Source organism: Mus musculus, chromosome 11, assembly GCF_000001635.26.
Source record: "Mus musculus strain C57BL/6J chromosome 11, GRCm38.p6 C57BL/6J".
NCBI classification, from domain to species: Eukaryota; Metazoa; Chordata; class Mammalia; order Rodentia; family Muridae; genus Mus; species Mus musculus.
The window spans coordinates 71,785,445-71,804,399 of record NC_000077.6 but is presented as its reverse complement, the minus strand read 5'-3'; the positions used below and the strand labels follow the sequence as shown (position 1 = coordinate 71,804,399).

General features: G+C 45.5%; 1 protein-coding gene across 7 annotated transcripts in view; it reads right to left on the bottom strand.

The window, feature by feature from the left end:
- Positions 1–14,750: 14,750 nt before the first annotated feature.
- Wscd1 (WSC domain containing 1) overlaps positions 14,751–18,955 on the bottom strand; it is a 39,757-nt gene continuing 35,552 nt past the window's right edge. For 5 of the 7 annotated variants that reach the window (XM_006532929.4, NM_001357960.1, XM_006532931.4 and 2 more), the window contains 2 exons: positions 16,482–16,682; positions 14,751–15,731 (listed from right to left, as the gene is read on the bottom strand). In XM_006532929.4, coding sequence (XP_006532992.1) covers positions 15,379–15,731; positions 16,482–16,682 — 554 coding nt within the window. In that variant the 3' untranslated portion in view covers positions 14,751–15,378. Of the gene's footprint in view, positions 15,732–16,481; positions 16,683–17,854; positions 18,115–18,955 lie in introns of all 7 variants that reach the window. The other 2 variants (XR_003949388.1, NM_177618.4) reach the window with 2 other exon arrangements.

Below are 18,955 nucleotides of genomic sequence, written 5' to 3'. Positions count from 1 at the left end.
CGTGTGTCTTTTTTCTCTTTTGGACCTTTGAAGTATGAGCCATAAATGGGTAAAAACACATCAACTGCTCTCTCCATGAATATTTATTGAGATAGCACTTTTAATACAGAACCATTTGAAAAGTGATCCTCAGAGGAAAACTGCGTCTTTTGCAGCCATTGATCTTAAAATATTTCCTATGAATGCACTTGCACTTGAAATATGACACCCCGCTTTTTCTTATTTATTCTGGGTGAAATCACAGGGACTTGGCCTGGATGGTTTTTACAAGCCGAACAGTATTGGCAAAATCATCTTCTGGATCAAAATTCGACTTTTTATTCTGGTCTTTGGTTTGTTAGTTTCTGTCAGTTTTCCTCAAGATGTTTCCGGGACTCACAACAGCCAGTAAAGGGGAGACTGGATGCACACTGCTAGCAAAGTTATCTTGTCCAGTATCCATCCTCACAGGTGAGGATGCTTTTAAAGATTCTCTCAAATAAGATCTGCTTCACCACCCTCCTGCTGCACAGGCTAAGGTTAAAGGAGTAAGAGCCATGAGGTCTGCGTGGAGCTCTGAATGTCAATGGAATCCAGAGCTCTGCTGATGGCAGGAATATGAGTGGTTACAGACATTTTGGGTAACAGGCCACTTCTTGACTAATATGAAAATAGCACATGCCCTTTGAATGCGCAGTTCACTTTGAGGATCCAGCATATAACAGCCCTCTGGAGTGAGGCTGACTGTGGTCTCTGTTGTAAAGGGTCTCACTTCAACATCAAGAAGCAGCCTGGATATGCACCCAGACAGAGGAGGTGGGTGACTAAATCGTCCACTGATTCTGCAGACTAATGGTCTCAAGCCCACACGTGTTGATTGCTATTTGATGAGAGTGCACACCTCCAAAATACAGATATTTACTTGCATGTATTATCTCTTGCGTGCAGGATGAACAAACAAATGCAAGCCATAAATTTTAAAGAGTTGAGTTAAAAATAAATAGGGGCCAGAGTTTGACAATGTTCCTCCTTGTGCTAGTGGGGTGGAGCCACGGTATCAGAAACTTCACCTGCAGAAAATCACGCTGCATTGGAAAGGACTGCGAACACATGATTCAGCAGAAAAAATAAATAGGTGCATTGTATTATCATTTTTTTTCTGAAAAAAACAATGCTGTCTCCCTAAGTTCTACCTGTTTTTGTAGCTAGAGGAAGATGTAGACTTAAGGAAGCTGCTTAACACCCGTGTGTCACGTGAGTTGATATGAGCATTGATGTGAGTTGATATGAATGGGGTGAGTGTTATTACTGCTTACTCTATCAGGACGCTAAAGAGGAAAGTGGAAAAAGACAGATTTGGGGAAAAGGTTTCAAAAAGTTATTTAAAATGAGAAATATTAATGAAAGGGTGCTAAATGAAAAATAATTAGAAGCTATGAATAGACAGGCTCATGCCTATAATCCCAGCACTTGGGAGGCTAACCTGGACTACATAAACAGTGAATCCAAGACCAGCCTAGGCTACATATACAGTGACTCCAAGACCAGCCTGATCTTCAGACTTTGACTATGTCACAAAACAAAACAAAACAAAACATCTATGGTCACTTTAGCTCATCAAGATAAAAATAAGTCTCTAATAAGTTAGCATGAAAAGGAATCAAAACCAAAATGAATTAATGACAGACCTGACCTGATGAGGTGACAGTGTTTCTCTTGTGTTCAGATTGTCATTTTAGAATTATAGGTAATATCTCCTTTCAGCATAGTGACACCATTATCCCTCAGAGAGCTCAGAAGGACCACGTGACAGACTCCATGGGCCTGGAGTTCGCATGTGTTCATTTCAAACATCCAGAAAACAGGCCTGGGTCCCTCATGTCCAAGCCCAAGTCACCAAAAGTAGACTCCAGTTGCTTCAGCCTAGGTTACAGGACTCCAATGGTCCAACGAATGCTGGCCAGGGAGACAAGTCACCAGGTCAAATCCAGTGTCTGCTCACGAACACGTTAGAGTTGTCCTAAGGGAAGGAGAGGGCATCTTCCAAAGGTGCCCAGACAATCAGTGGTAAAAATCAGTTCTAAAACCCAGGGATTCACCCACTCGATGGAGTTGCTTCATTTTCTACTTCCCAAGGCTGCTGACCCTAAGAAAAGCTTGCTTGTTGATTGATGAGGTCAGAGTAAACAAAAGGAATTGTCATGAGGCATCTCTGGGAAAACAAGAGATTAACCCTCGGGGCAAATGGAGTTTTAAAGAATAAGAATAGGTCATGGTGTCTGTGCTGTGCTAGTGTTTCTCAACTCCACATCAGAAAATCATCTGGGAAGAGGAAGGTTCAATTGAGATACAGACTCTATCAGATTAGCCTGTGGCCACGTCTGTGGGACATTTTAATTAACTATAGATATGGGAGGAAGGCTCAGGGTGGGGAAATTTGGAAATTTGTTAGAGCTCTTAAATGCTAATAAGGTGAAGATGATTAAATAGTTTCCTTAAAGATTACCCTCCATCACCATGATCAGGTAGAAACGGGAAATAATGTAGCGCTGGAGTCTGATCACTCTAGCGGAACCCTAAGATGTTTGTGAATGGGCACTGGATTTGACCTCATGACTTGTCTTCCTGCCCAGGGTTGGACCACTGGAGCCTTATAACCTAGGCTGAAGCAAGCAGAGTCTACTTGGTCGTGGGCGGTCTTGGACCATGTAAGAAGTAAGCTGAGCAATACACTGAGAGCAAGCCGGTAAGCAGCATCCCTCCATGGTTCCTGCTTCTGCTCATGCTTCAGTTCCTGCCCCAGCTTTCCTCCATGATGGACTGCGATTGGGGTGAATAAGTATAAACCCTTTTTCCCAAGTTGATTTTAGTGATGGTGTTTATCAGAGCAATGGAAATCGAACGAGGACAGAAATTGGTACAAGGAGTGGAATCTTGTCTCACATGACTAAGCTATGTTCCCCTGACAGGACAAAGGGCTTCCTGAGATGGGGACCCTCTGCTGAGTGTAAGGGTGGGAGCGACTGTGGGCACAGATGTTGCCTCTGCCCTAGCTAGGAATAGGACAAATAAGGTAGCCACATACAGCCTCAGCCATACCAGCACAGGAGGCTGGGCCAATGCATGATGTCACTGGCTCATTTCCATCTATTATTCTTGTACAATTGAAAATATTCACAAATTTGCATATGGCATCTCTGGGCTAAGGTAGCTTTTAAGCTCAAAGGTTTGCTCTGACATCTAGCACACAATTTATCCTCCTCCTAGTCCTAGATAGCATCACATGGATCTTCCTGTGGCTCATCACTCTGAAGTGCATAGCCAAGTCAGTCCAGTGAGAAAGGAGGAGCATGGGCATGGAGGGGCCCCCAGTGGTACCTGTGGAGTGGATACCGGTATCATCACTCAAGGTACTCAGAGGAGCAGAAGCCAGCACCAGGCCAGGATGCTACCCTAATCAGAACTCAGCTGTGCCAGAGCTGGCCCCACTGCCCTTGGCTACTGGGCTGTTTGAGAGGAAAATTGAATTATAATCTTAACATCCTTTGTACATTTGGAAATTTGTCAGAGCAATTAAATGCTAATAAGGCGAGGGAGATTAAATGGATAGTTTCTTTAAAGATTACCCTCCACCACCCAAGGTCAGGTAGGAATCGGAAGTAATGTAGTGATGGAGTCCAATCACTCTGGCTGAATAAATGTCACACGAAAGCAGGGAGTCATTCGGTTTTCTATATTTGAACATCTCATTAGAGTCCGTGTCATTTAAAGATGTATTGGGTGGCAGAAAGGTGACATTTGAGGTCTCTCATGGTAAGCCAAGCCCTTAATTATCTGATGGAGGTTAATGTGTCTATGGTATAGGGGAAACCTCGGCATAAAAGGGACTAATGGATTTTGTTAAGAATGGGTTTCATGGTGGGCCAGTAGCATGGACCATCCACTGGAGTGTCTAGCCAGAGTGAATTTTTCTTGTTGGTTCCCTGACATGTTGAGGTGGAGACCATGGAAGAAGTGATGGTGGTGTTGGGGGGGGGGGAATATCTCAGCGGGAAATGTGGTTGCTGTAAGTATGAGGACCCGAGTTTAGACCCCCAGAACCTCTCTATAACGACGTGCATAGTAGTGTATTTGTAATCCCACCATTCTTGACTGTGAGATGGGAGGCAGAGGTGATGGAAACTGGCAGGGCAGCTAGCTTCACACAAGCAAGTGTCAAGAGGTTATGTCTGAAATAGGTTGAAGGTGAAGAACGGTACTTGAAACTGTCTTCTAATCTTTATGCACTGCTATGACATGCAATGCCTATACCTGAGCACTCTCTCCCTCTCTCTTTCTCTCTCTCTGTTGATCATGGTTGCAAGGAACAAGGCTGTAGAAAACCATCACTCATTTCCAATAGTGATTAAGGCAGGTGCCCAGTCACATTACTTGCCTATAGAAACTCAGGCGAAGATGCTGAAGGGTGTATAAGGGTAAGGTGAGGTCAAGTGCAAGAAGCCTCAGGTTGGGCCATGACTTCAGGATCTGTCAGTGGGCAAGCAGTAGGTCTTGATGCTGAATTCCTGCAGGTCTGTTTCTCTGTACTCCTGGACTAGGATGGATGACTTACTTCTGATGAGCATAGTAATAATCCCAGTGATGTGATGCCATTTCCAAGAACTGGCTGCTTTAGCTAGTAGCTTATGGTTTGCTCGCTATCTCTAAATGTTATGGATCAAACCCAGGGATTTGTGCATGCTAAACAAACAGTTTTAACCAACCTAACTATATCCCAAGCCCCAGAAGGGAGATTTCTACCAAAAGAAAAATGTTCTGCTGTAAACTTAGTGGTTGGTTTTAGGTAAGGAACTGTAGAACCATGAGAAGTAGGGAAGCTGTCCCGAGGCAAACAACCATAGAAAGGCTCTGGGGTAGAGCCAAGCCATATAGGCTGTCATTAGACTGTCTTTTTGGACATCCTTGGACAGGGATTTTGCCAATTGATGTCCTGTTCTTTTCCAAGAGTTAGGAACAGATGGTTGGCCACAAACTAGCGTGGTGGCTCAAAATCATCTTCCAACACAATTTGGTGTATGCCATATTTCTCTCCTATTCACACCTGCTGCTCTGAGCAGTTACAGCTCTGATCCATCTCTGAACTATTTAACAAACTGCTGATGGCGACACTCCGTTAATTATCTTCCAGGGCATCTCTCAAACAGCAAACACATGGTTGTATTCCTCAGGACAGTATTAGTATCTTAAAAACTTCTAACGCCTAGGTGATATTGGATTTCTATTAGTTCCTCTTTTTATTCTACCTACATTCCCTTGGCCTCCTGTGTAAACCAAGTCTTGTGCTGGTGGCTGAGGTTACAAAGATAAATACAAAAACACCACACTACCCTTTTCTCCGGTAGCTTAATACTATAATGATGAAAATATATGAATACAGCTTTTCAAGTGAATGAGAAGTGTTGAAGAATATATTTATTGAATTAAAACAAGCAGAAAAAAATTGAAGGAATGAAGAGAAATTATCATTAGCATTTTGTTTTGCCCAGGACACTATCCATTTGGGGAAACCTGATCAGAATTAAGAAGCCAAGCAAATGGAAGTCCATCTGCAGTGAAGTCAGGTCCTACGTTTTGAGGGGGCCACAAGAATCCCTCTTTTTTACATGATTATGTTGATGAGTTAAGCCTAATCAATTTAGAATCCACAAGCTGGATGAGGATTTAGATGATCCTTAAACTTTAATTGTTTTAAAAAAAAGAAATTCAGTGAGCGGAGATACTTGCCCAAGGCCATGTAACAAGTAAATTATCCTCCCAGATGGGAGTCCAGGCCTTCTCAGTCTGAGTCAGTATCTGTATGAGGTTCCTAGCATTTCTGAGAGCTTCAAAGACCTGATATTTTAGGCTTGGCAATAGATTAATCACCAAGTATTATATATATATATATATATATATATATATATATATATATATATATATATATATATGATGAGATATATTATATATGAGATATTATATATATATATATATATATATATGACTATGATGAGATATATTATACTAGGCCAAGAAAGCACATGCTTCATTCCAAGAGTCACTGGGGCTTTGGCATTGGCTCACTTGATCATTCTTCCTCCAGCAGACAGTGCTGCCATCCCCACATGATACAGTGGTTCACTCCCATTTTGGAAGGAAGGGCACACATCTAGCACGTGTCTGGAGGTGGCCCAGAATACTTCCCTTGAGCAGCTTTCCAAGTAGTAGGGATGCTTGATCAATGGCCTTAAGAAGGGAATGCAAGGACTCACTGTAAAGTATCTTGGCAATGGATTAGCAGTGAAAAAAATATTATCATTTCTAAATGAGCCAATAGACACATTTATTTAATTTCCATTGATATTTATGTGTGTGTGTGTGTGTGTGTGCGCACGCGCGCGCGCGCATGCACGTGTGTGGCAGAGGACACCCTTGGGAGTTGGCTTTCTTCTCCTACTATATGAGTTCTAGGAATTGAACGTAGATTGTCAGGCTTGGCAACAAATACCTGTGATGGTTTGTATACTTGGCCTAGGGAGTGGCACTATTAGAAGGTGTGGCCCTGTTGGAGTAGATATGGCCTTGTTGTAGCAGATGTGGCACTGTGGGTGTGGGCTTTAAGATCCTCATCCTAGCTGCCTGGAAGTCATTATTCTGCTAGCAGCCTTTAGATGAAAATGTAGAACTCTCAGCTCCTCCTGTACCAGGCCTGTCTAGATGCTGCCATGTTCCCACCTTGATGATAATGAATTGAACCTCTGAACCTGTAAGCCAGTCCCAATTAAATGTTGTTCTTTGTAAGACTTGCCTTGGTCATGGTGTCTGTTAGCAGCAATAAAATCCCAAGACATTTCCTTTTAGCCATGAAACCATCTTGCTGGACCTCCACTAACTTCTTGAAAAAGGTTTAGAGATGTAGTGTGGAGGTGATGGGATAGTCTAGGGATAGAACTACCTTACAGTCCCCACTGAAACCCCTATCCTCATAGCCTCACCTTATATGGCACCCATTCTGAACCTCGTTTTTCTCATCTGTAAGGTAAACAGGCTAAACTTTGGTCAATCTCAGAAACAAGAGTTTCTCCTTCCCCACATGGAAATAATGTCTACCTCTCTCAGACACAGTGAGAACTTGGTGACCCATAAGACCACTGATGTCATTATCATCCATAACTCTACCTTCAGACCAAGAATGTCATCACTGATATCTGAACCTGAATAAAAGAGCTCTCAGATACTAAGGAGATAATTCGTGCAGCTCATGTTATGCTTATAGCCTCAGTTGGAGTTAATGTCATTTGTGCATGATATCACGAATTTTCATTTTATAGAAGCAAACACATTTACAATTTAGGGTAGATTTACTCATATCCCCATGGTAAGAGCTAGGGTTCCTATACTGTTTCTTCACAGTAGGTAGTCTCAGGTGGTCTTGGGAAATCTAGCTTTAATGACTAAGGGGTAACTGTGAACTAACAGACTCACATTGACCTCCTGATCTTTGCCCTTTCTCTACACACCCAAAAGACCTCCACTCTGGCATACTGTAGGCATTCAGACATCCCAAGAAGAGCTCAAAGGAAGGAACAAGATATCACTTCATTTGTCCCTTCGATTTTTAGTCCACACCGGAGTTAAGGGGGAGTGGCAGAAGAGATGACTCTGGTGGCTTCACCCCAGCTCTCCTCCAACAATACCATTTCTGCTCTACCCAATTTCCATATTCCAGGTGGCAAAACCCTAGAGCTCAATGGTTCACCATGTGCTGTATTAGTTATTTTCATTTACTCTGACAACATACATGCCAAAAATAATTTAAGGAAGGGAGTGTGCACTTTGGTTCACAGTCTGAGGACACAGGCCATCGCTGAAAGTGTAGCAGCTGGAGTAGGAAGCAGCTGGTCATATTACAGCAGCATCTAGGAAGCAAAGAGAGATGAGTGTTGATGCTCAGCTTGCCTGTCCTCTTCACTCAGTCTGAGACCCCAGCCCATGGAATGGTACTACTCATAGTCAGGTCGGGTCTTTCCACCCCAATGAACCCAACCTAGAAACTTCCTCATAGGCACGCCCTAAAATTTGTCTCCAAGGTGATTCAAATCCTGTCAACTTGACAGTCAGTAGTAATCATCATACTTACCTTCCTTTGGAAGGCAGTTTATGGCTCATGAAGTCACTGTCATCTGTTATTTCTTGAAGTGGGCCTCACCTGCAATCTAAATCAATTACTAAGAACACTCTCTAATACCACATGATTTTCTCCACAAAAGTATTATGGGAAACACAACAGGGCCAGGCTTTTACAGTCATTATAGTTGTTATCCTGGTCTTCTTATCTGTCACACAGAGACAGTAATCAAGTAGTAACTACATCAAAGGGTTGGTGAGGACTAATTGAGACAATGGACTGTCTAGGCCAAATGTCCAGTAGGAATTCTCTCTTAAGGATATTCAGGTTAGCTTCACGCACTGACTTATACATGCCATTCATCTTGGCACAGCTTCCCACTGAGTCTTTCACATCTAGCCTCACCCGGAAGAAAGTGATCTTCCAATCCCAGCAATTTTCTTCCTTCCCTTAGGGAGAGTGAGTCTATCAAGGTCTCAAGACACCTGGCCACCCTGAATCCTCTTACACATCTAGCAGAGGCTGATAAATGCTGCCCAATATTCCCAGAAAAGTCTATGAACCTAGCTCAGATGGTTACACAAGGACCAGTCATTATAGCTGGAGACATGGACCATATTGTTGATAAAAGCCCAGGCCAAGTGTTTTACCTGATGATGGTGAGTATCTTTGTCAGGATTTTATTGCTGCAATGAAATGCCATGACCAAAAAGAGAGTTGTGGAGGAAAAGTTTTATTTGGATTACACTTCCAGACCACAACCCATCATTGGCAAAAGTCAGGGCAGGAACTCAAGCAGGGCTGGAACCTAGAGGCAGGAACTGAAGCAGAGGCCATGGACGGCGCTGCTTACTGGCTTGCTTCTCCTGGCTTGCTCAGCCTGCCTTCTTATAGAACCCAGGACTGCCAGGCCAGGAATGACACAACTACCATGAGCTGGGAGCCTCCCCCATTGATCCCTAATTGAGAAAAATGTCCTACTTGGATCTCATGAAGGCATTTCTTCAACTGATGCGCCTTTCTCTGCGATGACCCTAGCTTGTGTCAAGTTAACACACACAACCAGCTAGTATGGTGAGAGTCAGATTATAGTCCAGAAAAAATGGGGGGCTGTGGGTCCAGAAGAAGAGGTGAACAGACATGGGAAACGAAGTCAACCTCCACCACCCCCCTCATTTTTTAGGAGAGACTGAGACCAGAGATGGAAAAGTCTACAGATCAGCCGGTCCATCATGCTCCCCATTATTCAAATATCTGTCTACTCAAGCCTTGCTGAGATCAACACACCCAACAACCAGTGACAATCAACACAAGGTCACAGGTTAGAATAATCAGCTCTCTAACTCTCTATGGACTTCTTTGGATAGATTGGAATTTAGCATCCCTGGTTTCTGAGTCTAAGAGAAAGTTGAGCTCTAAGGACTTTTGCAGCCATAAGGATAACCTTCAGTTCTGATCTTGGGGGCCTCCATGAGAACCAAGGAGCTCTTGCTACATTTAAGAGGAAAAACTGCATTCTGATGTGCAAACACGCTCGCATATTCATGCACTCAAAATCTAATTTTAGCTGCAAGAAGCTTCATTATAAGACGTTCACATAATTAAGCAGTTTTCTTCCCAGGGCCCGGGAGTCTGTCTATTCTTCTCTCTCATTTACACATCACTGAGATTATCAGAATGTGTTTTAGTTCTTTAAAATTATATATTTTGGTTTTTCCAAATTGATCCACAACAGGAGATAAAATCCATGAAAATGACATGTTTTAAACACAGGTTTGTGCCACTTCATAGCCTTGCTACCAGAGTTAGAATCTGTAGACGGTTAGGGTTTTGTTCTAATTGGGTCCTGATGCAGTTGTCACAATGCTCGCCTTCCAGACAGATTGACTTTTATGATTTGGCTAGTGTAGGTGTGGCACCATCCTCTACGGAGCTGAGAGCTGCAGATGAGTCAAATGGACTTCTCCAAAAGGATGGTCAGATCTCCCTGCCTACTGCGTACTGCTGAAGGTCAACCACTACCACAGGACCTTTGCAATCTTTTACTCATGCAACACAGTGAACCTCAAGGCTATGTGAGCTGGTGGCCCTCCATCTGAAAGGAGGTAAAGTTCTTGGGTACCTGGCAGCCCCAGGTACTCAAGTTGGGGTACATATCACCCCAACTATCCAGTTAAGCTCTCGGGCTGCTACTCTCACAGAGTCCTGGGGTGGTAGGGGAAATATAGGGTGTCATACCTGGCTATAGACTCTGTCAAGTTTCCCTCCACACTTTGCCCTTTTTGGCTTTCCTTTGGGGGATCTATTGGGTGACTAGCAGTAGGCCTGCTAACTGCCTGTTCTCCGAGGCCTGACATCATGTCTGCCATACTTATTTGAGACTCTGGAATGCAGGTGTTTCCTGACTCCCCTTCAAGGCATCATAGATACTCCTAGGGCAGACCTCAATTACTTCTTCGAAGTGGACCATGGAGCTATCCCGAGCCAGTACATTTTGATGGCGACTCCAGCCTTCCTGAATTTATGTTGAACTGAGTAATCCTGAGGGAGGGCCAAAGCATAATTTCTTCAGATTTGGTCTTTGCATGGTGCCTCAAAGACCCTTCACATTCCATTTGTGTGATTTACAAAAGTTATTTCAAGTAATTGGTTCCTCTACTTTCTCTTCAAACTCCCAAACTCTGTCTTGCATGTGAGTCATTTTGTTGGTGAAGCTTTCCCCTGAGCTTATTTGATTTATTGATTTTTTTCCTTTCATTTCCAGTTTGCTTTCAGCTTGGGTTTTCTTTAGAATTTCTACCAATTCACTGAATTCTTATTTCATATCCCAAATTGTCAGTGTCTTGTTCTTTTTCCACAAACCTCAAATGTTTTATTCTTATATTCTTTGAGTTCATTCAGGTGTTTATCTGTCTCTAGTTTAAAATTTTTGAACATGTTTATGTGACCTTTTGAATCCTGTGTCCTGTGGTTTTTCCCTCTCCCCAAGTTGTTCTCATTAGGTGTGATAATTTCAAGCTCGACAGTTCTTGTGGGGGACAGACTGTCTTACTCTTGTATTGCTTATGTTACTCCAGTGAGACCCGGGCATTGGAAGTCAGGTTAAAGGGTGATAGCCTGCATGGCTGAATAATGCTGAGCCTAATATCCAGGGGTTCTGAAACAAAAATTCTAGTGGCAGGTATGGGATGCCTCCTTATGAGTTGTTGGCCTTCTTAGTTAGGTTTCTATTGGTTTGATTGACATAACGACAAAAGCAACTTCACTTAGGGAAGTGAGGGCAGAACTCAGAGCAACAACCAGGAAGCAGGAACTGGAGCAGAAGCTATAAGGAGTGCTCTTTAGTGTCTTGCTCCTTGTGGCTTTCTAGCCTATTCTCTTGTGCTAATTAGGAACACATGCCCAGGGACAGCCCTGCCCTCAGTAACCCGGGTCCACTAACAATAATCATTAATCAAGAAAATGCACGAAAGACTTGCCAACGGGAAGATCTGATTGGGGCATTTTCTCAGTTGAGATCCTTTCTTCCAAATTGACTCTAGCTGTGCCAAGTTGACAAAAAGACTAATAACCAGGACTGTCATGGAGGCCCCAGAGTAACAAGAAACCAAAACAATATAAGGCATTCCTCTTGGGTGGCCAGAGAACGAGTTGAAAAAGCACTATTGCTAAAGAGATCACATATTTTGGGTACAACAGACAGACAGAATTAAACTGTATCTGAACTGGCAGCCTCTTCTCGATGGTCAGCTTTCACAGTACTACAAGGTGCAAGGAAAACTACTGGGGGAGAAAAGGCTTTGTCACAGTTAACTTCAGTTGTCAACTTGTCATTCCTAGGAGGAGGGAATTTCAATTGAGTTTCCCCTATAAGATTAGCCTATGGCCACATCTATGGGGTATTTTCTTGATCACTAATTGATGTGGAAAGACTCAGGCCATGGTGGGTGCCATGGCCTAGGCAGGTGGGCCTGGACTGTTTAAGAGAGGTAACTGATCAAGACTGAGAAAGGAAGCCAGTAAGCAGCATCTCTTAGTGGTCTCTACTTCAGTTTCTGCTTAGATTTCCCTCAAGGATGGACTGTAATCTATAAGGCCAAATAAACTCTTTCTACCTCAAGTTGCTTTTGGTCATAGTGTTTACCATAGTGACAGGAAAGCAAATTAGGACATTGATGACTTTACCTGAGAACTCTACAAACTATGGTATCAACCTGCCAGATAACATGTACCTACTGGTGCAATAACGGTGTGGCTGTTACGGGGGCAACCCAACACTCTTAAGCTTAATTTTGAGGCCCACTCCATAAAAGGGAATCCATGCCTGGTTCATTAAAAAAAAAAAAACGTGGCTAGGGAGGTCCTAGGCTGTACAGAGAACTTACTAGCATTGTTTGTTAGGTTGATGCAGGATCGTACTGTTTTGTAAATGTGTTTATACTCATAGGCAAATGCTACTCTCAGTTTTGATTGGGAAACCACTTTGAAAGGTGACGAATAAAGAGACTCATGGCTGCTCAAGATATTGAGATTAAGTGATGGTCGTGTACTCAGCCCTAAGGAAGATGTTCAAGCTACCTACCATATCTAAGGATCAGAGAACAATTCAGAAGAGGAGATGGTAAGACTATAGGAACTGCAAGGTGGATAGAGGAACTATAGAGCTCCGAAATGCTGTCTTCTGCCATGACACAGACAATGGAATCATGATCTCACGGCTGCAGTGGTTGCTTACAATAGGTCAGTATAAGACTAGGCATGTTAATAAGTCAATCATAGATGGGTATGTGTCCCAAATGGCTCTACTCCTTCATGATGAACAATGGGATACTGATGGATTCTGAGGATGGTCAGGTACTGTCTTTAGTTGTGTTCTCGCTGATGAGCTCACCATGAGCTCACCCAACAAATAGTTCCAAGCCCGTGGATTCACAGATGGCCCCGATTAAACTTAGTGGGTTACAAAACAAAATAAAAAGACGTGGAAGTGGGGACAGGACTTATAGGCAGGTGGCAGAGAGTGATTTAAAAAGAATAGATTCTGCAGGAAGGACACGGAAGCTTAGGGGCAGCTGGGCGAGGCAGTTCTGTGTAATACCCCCACCCTATAGCCCCAGACAGGGACTTGAGCCCCATGGTCTACATGGTCTAGCCAGGGAGCAGGACTGGATCTTCCCATGACCATCCTCTCAACTGTCTATACTGCCGTTCCTTCTATACAGCTTTGCTTGGGTTGAGGGATACTTCCCTGGTGCCTTCCTAGAACACTATATCCTGCCAGGGTCACCTTACATGGGGAAGCCCTCCAGAGTTCAGGCTCACCCTGTCCTTCGCCCTTACACTCCCACTCCTGTACCTTGTTCCCAACCCACACCCATCTCTGAGCCCAAGATATGCAGCAAAGGTGACCCAAGTCATCTATGTTCAGAAGCAGTTATTTTGGTCTCAGGCTGGCAGGAAAGGTAAAAAGGCTGAGAGTGAAATCCATGTTTATGTCGCTCTTCTGTTCATATCTGCACTTAGGGCTATTCCTTCACTTTACACGCACACCAAGGTCTCTAGGCCTCTGAGCCTCTGTACACGCGCACCTGTTGCTCTCCATCCACCTCTCCTTCTTAGCAGACACCATTCTCACTCAAAACCACCTCAAGGCTGCCATGAAGCGTTCTCTGACGATCCTGGGGATGTAGCTCAGCCTTTCTGAGATCACACAATGCATATATTCCTCTGTGATGGGTTTCCCACTAGGACAACCCTACAGCTGATGAGATGGGCAGGAAGGGGCAAGTGAGAGTTGTCACACCCACCTTCTTCCCTTTGAGCAGCAGAGGGCAGAGTGGAGGTGACCGAGTAAGACTGTGTCAGTATTTTCCTATCCTTTGGTGAAAGAGAAGGACCAAGGATGGGAAGCAAGGTTGGCTACAAAGATTAATACAGAGAGTGTAGCAGAGGCAGTAACATGGTAGTGGTGCCAGATTGAATGCATTTTCAGGGAGAGCTCTGTCAGCTAGGGAGAGGCAGCAGTATGCCAAGCTTCTCCAAGGGACACCTAGCACTTTTTTTTTGTCTTTGTACAGACCAGCTAGCCTCAAATCCCCTACTTACTTGAACATGACTGTGAGCACTCGATTATACTGCTTCCAGCTCTCAAGTGCTCAGCATGTGGGTCGATGTCTCTGGGTGGCTTTCACAGAACTTTCTGTGTGACCTTCACAAGGCAGGGGCCTGCTAGCATGTGGGGAAACTGGTCCTAGTGGTCCCTGAGACATACCGTTTAGGTTCTCCCCTGTCCACCACAAACCCTTCCTTCTGCATATGGTCTCTCGTTGAGCCTGGAGATCCCCAGAAGGCCAAGCCCCCATACCATCCTCTGGCCCTCGCTCCTTATGGGCAGGGCTTGATGCTCCAGTTTCCCAAAACAATTGGACAAAGAAGCAAGTGGCCTGCTCTGATGTTGTTAGTTGAAAGAGACTAGTTGGGCTAAGCTAAATAGTAGTGGGTGTCCTAAAGTCACCTTTTGTGCTTGTTGGGGTTTTGGGGGGGGGGGCTCATGTTGCCACAATGTGGCCAGTTACCATCGACAGAGAAGAGAGAGGCAGAGACACAGTGTTTGCAGTGCCAGGATGTCACAGCACACACATTTATGGGATGTCAGACAAGCAGTCAGGGTCATACAGTACCCATCAGCAACAGTCTGTCTATGTACCTCCAGTCCTCAGTGCACTACTCAGATCAATAGTGTCTCCCCAGCACAATATCCCAGAGCCAAGGGCCCCCAAAAGCCAATTTGTGCCCAATTGAGCCCAGGAAACCCAGGGTCTCCCAAAGCCTGGAGCGTGTGTGAGGCAGATAGTCAGTCTCTGGCACATTGTGTGTGTGTGTGTGTGTGTGTGTGTGTCCATTTGTCTGTGTGTGCAAAGCTGGGAGTGTCTGACCCACCCCACTCAAGTGGCTTAGGCACATTAAAATGGTCACTGTGAGAATGGGGTGATGTCTAAGTGTGTCTGAGGATGCGTAAGTGTCCGGCAAGGAGTGTCCTGTGATACACATCCCTCTGGGTAAGCCTTGTGCTGCCTCAGATCTCCTGCACACAAAGCAGCCCCTTCAAGAACACCCTGCTGCCTGTGTGCCAGCCCCCATGCTTCCCAGGGGTCCATGGATCAATGCACTAGAGCAGTGTTCAGCCCACTGGTATAACCGCATCTCAGCAGGAGCAGGAAATCAGGGTGGGCCTATCATCTGGGCACATACTCTCTGGGCAGCCCAGCCCAGTTGTGGTCACGCAAGGCCTGGTCCACTGTCCTGATATAGCCATTGATCAAGTCCTTCATCTCAGGGGTGAAGGGCTCCTGGTCATGAGGGCGCCGGCCACGCCTCCTGAAGCTGCCCTCTTTGTTGTTCTCCACACAGAGAAGCCGCTCCTCGCTCACGGACACATTGAGGAAAGCCACCATCTCCCGAAGTGTGGGCACCAGGCTGTGCCGCAGCTCCTCATAGTGCACGACCAGCAGCCGCTTCCCATACTTGAGCCAGTCTAGGACATGTGAGGACCACCAGGAGGCATAGCTATTCACAAACTCCGGCCATTCTGGAGAGGGGAGAGAAGTATGAGTCAGGATTACCTCTCATGGCTACTGACTCTGTAGGGCCTGACTAGGGGCTGGGTGCTGCCAGTTTTAGAACGTCTCACTGCCCACGGCTGATCCATTTGGGAATCCAGGGTGAATTCAGGGTTCTTAGCAGGTTAGACTTGGAAGAGTCCTAGGTCTGCCTGGAAAACTGTAATCTTGGGTGCCAAGTTCAGATAAATAGTCTGCCACGTGACAAGAGAGAACTCTCTCTCCTATATGCTGTGAGTTCTTTGCCCTTTGCCCTGGGACTTTCCTGGACAGTGAGGAGTCTGGGTGAGCCTGTGGGACCCAGGGCCTGATGCCAATGCAGGATAAAAGGATAAAAATCAGATGCCGACCCAAGCAATCCATCTCAAATCAGGACATATAACAGATATAACAGGATATATAATCCACCTCAAATCAGGGTGATATAACACATATTGAAGTCCATAGACCCCAATATGATTGCAGAGCTGTCTCAGCTCTGTGCAAGCTCTAGGTGTATATGACTTCATCACACACCTGGCGGTGGATAGAGGAGATTTTTGGCCTGCCATCTGCATGGCAGTCATTAAAAAAAAAATCACACTGTGTGGACAGAGCAATCTTGGAGGAGCTGGGGAGGAAGTGTGAGCAGCCAGGCCTTCCAGAGCCAGGAATGTGTATTCTGATCCTGCTTCACGCTGCCACATGTCAGTCCCCTGCCCAGGCCATCCATCCCTCACCTTTGCTCTTCCAATTGCGGTCAGGGGCATAGCCCAAGTGTCCAGCGCATTTCCTGTTGAATTCAGCAACTAGGGACCGGTAGGGGTTCCGGATCAGCAGGATGGCCGAGTCAAACATCTCAATCTCCCTCCGGCCACTCTCGTGCGTCTTCACACAGATGGTGCGCCGGCTCCGCCAATGGTCCTTCTCACCCTTGAACCCTGCTCAGGAGGAATGAGAGGACCTCTGTGGAGGAAAGAACCGTCTCTCTCATATGAGGTGGTCCTATCTAACACAGGGACTTGGTGACATCTGAGGTTCTGGGGGACAGGATGGAGACAGGAGAGGCCTCCACAGGAGTGACTCTTGTCTCAGGGAAAGTATGCAAAGGAGGTTTCTTCTAATGAGAAAGATGTTCGTATCATCATGAGGCAAATTATTTCCTGAAGTCCCTGGGAGTCAAGGGGCGGGGTCCTGACCGTAGACCCAGAAGGTGACACACGTTGGACTTTCCTATTGTAAAGAATTTTATCCCGAGACTAGAGAGATGGTTCAGCAGTTCAGAGCTCTGGTTGTTCTTCCAGAGGACTCAGATTCAATTTCCAGCACCCACATAGCAGCTCACAATTGTCTGTAATTCCTGTTCCAGGGCTTCTGATACCCTCGCACAGACATATGGACAGACAAAATACCAGTGAACATAAAAGTAAACTATACATAAAGATATCTTTAAAGAAGAATTTTGTTCCAGATGAAGACTGAGGCTCAGAGTCGGTGTGTGACCTGCACAATGTCACACAGCATTCTGACAACTCTAGAGGAGATTCTGTTCATATGCCCTTGGGTGTCCCTGTAAAGCCCCTATCTTCTAGCCACCTCTCACTGGAGACAAAGCAGCCATCATTGGTCAGTGGCTGACCTCATGCCATATCCTACCACAGGTCCCTGGATTATCATATGACTAGAGAGTCCCTTCCGTGGGCTCCAGGGCAGTTCTGTTGAAGGCGTTACCCACAGCATTTGAGGACCCACAACCCAGTATCCATGAATGGAGAGTTGTCCTCCAGACCAGCATCTCTGCTACCTGCATGCATCCTCCCTTGGCTCCTTAGTAAGTAAATACTATGTACTCAGAACCTGAGTGACAACTGGTTGGAAAGGCCAGACTGTACTCATTGGTCCCCAGAGACACAGGATTCCATAAGTTCTTATGGCTCCTTGTGCTGGACTTTGGATCATTTGATGGCTGATACTGTCAACTCAATATGCTTGAACTTGGCCAGGAGACAAACCTGGGGGTAGTAAGAAGGAATACCTATGAGGGATTATGTAGCCCCTGGCCATGTCTGTGGGGGATTATCTTGACTGGATTAATTGAGGGAAGAAGACCTACCCTAAAAGAAGGCGACACCATTCCTTGAACTGGGGTCCTAGACCCCACAAGAGAAGGAAACTAGCTGAGCACAAGCATTTGTTGTGTTTGTTCTTCCTGACCATGGATGGATAGAGTGTGACCAGCCACTTCTGTCTCCTGCTTCCTTGACTATCCTGACGGACTCCATCTCAAATCGTCATCCAAACAAGCCCTTGCTCCCTTGAGTCGCTTTTGCCAGGTCACGTCGTCCCAACAGCAGCAGGATAAATACAGAAGCACTAAAGGAATAAAAGCAGAGGCTTTGGTCTAGAAGGTGGTGTGGCTCACATGCAGAGCCCAGAGGCTCAAGGGAAGAGAGCAGAAGAGACCACAGAATGGGACGCTATGGAAGGTCTTTCTGTAGAGGAGTTGCCTAGAGTCCCTGTCTCATAGGTCAGCCTCGTCCAGGACACCCAGCTCAGAGCACAGGCTCCATAAATCTCCACAAGCTTGGCTTAGGAGTTTTGGAAACAAGAGTCCAGATGCCCCTCTTTGGCAATGGTGGCAGGACACCCATTTCTACAACAGCAGGGCTTCCTGGTGCCTGGAAAATGCAACTCTTGAAACAGAAGTGAGGATTCTTACCAAAACTTGCTACTGCCATGGGCCAAATACCAGAAGACTTTGCCTTGAGTGACCTTACCAAACATGCCAATTATGACTATGAATGCCAGGCTGCTGTCTGAGAGCCCACAGCCCAGGTGCCTCCTGGCAGCACTGAAGCTTGCTATTCCACGCTTTGGCCTCTGTCTACATGTATATCCAGGCAGCTGGTACAGGCCTTCAAGGCAAACATTGTAGGTCGCTGCAGCCCGGGTACAGGGGCCAACCAGACAAAGCAGGACCATGTGCTTAGCTGGCAACTGCCCCCATCCTCGTCCCATCTGCAGGCACCCTGAGCATCTCTGGAAGATGGGACTGGGTCACACATATGCACAACCAGTTTGAGAACTTGCTGCCAAACATAGACACATCCATCCCTTTGGGTTGTTTTTGTTTCTGACAGTGTTGTAGGTTCAGCAAACCAAACTCCAGCTAAGAAACCCAGAGCAAATGTGCCACTTGACAGCTGAGAAATGC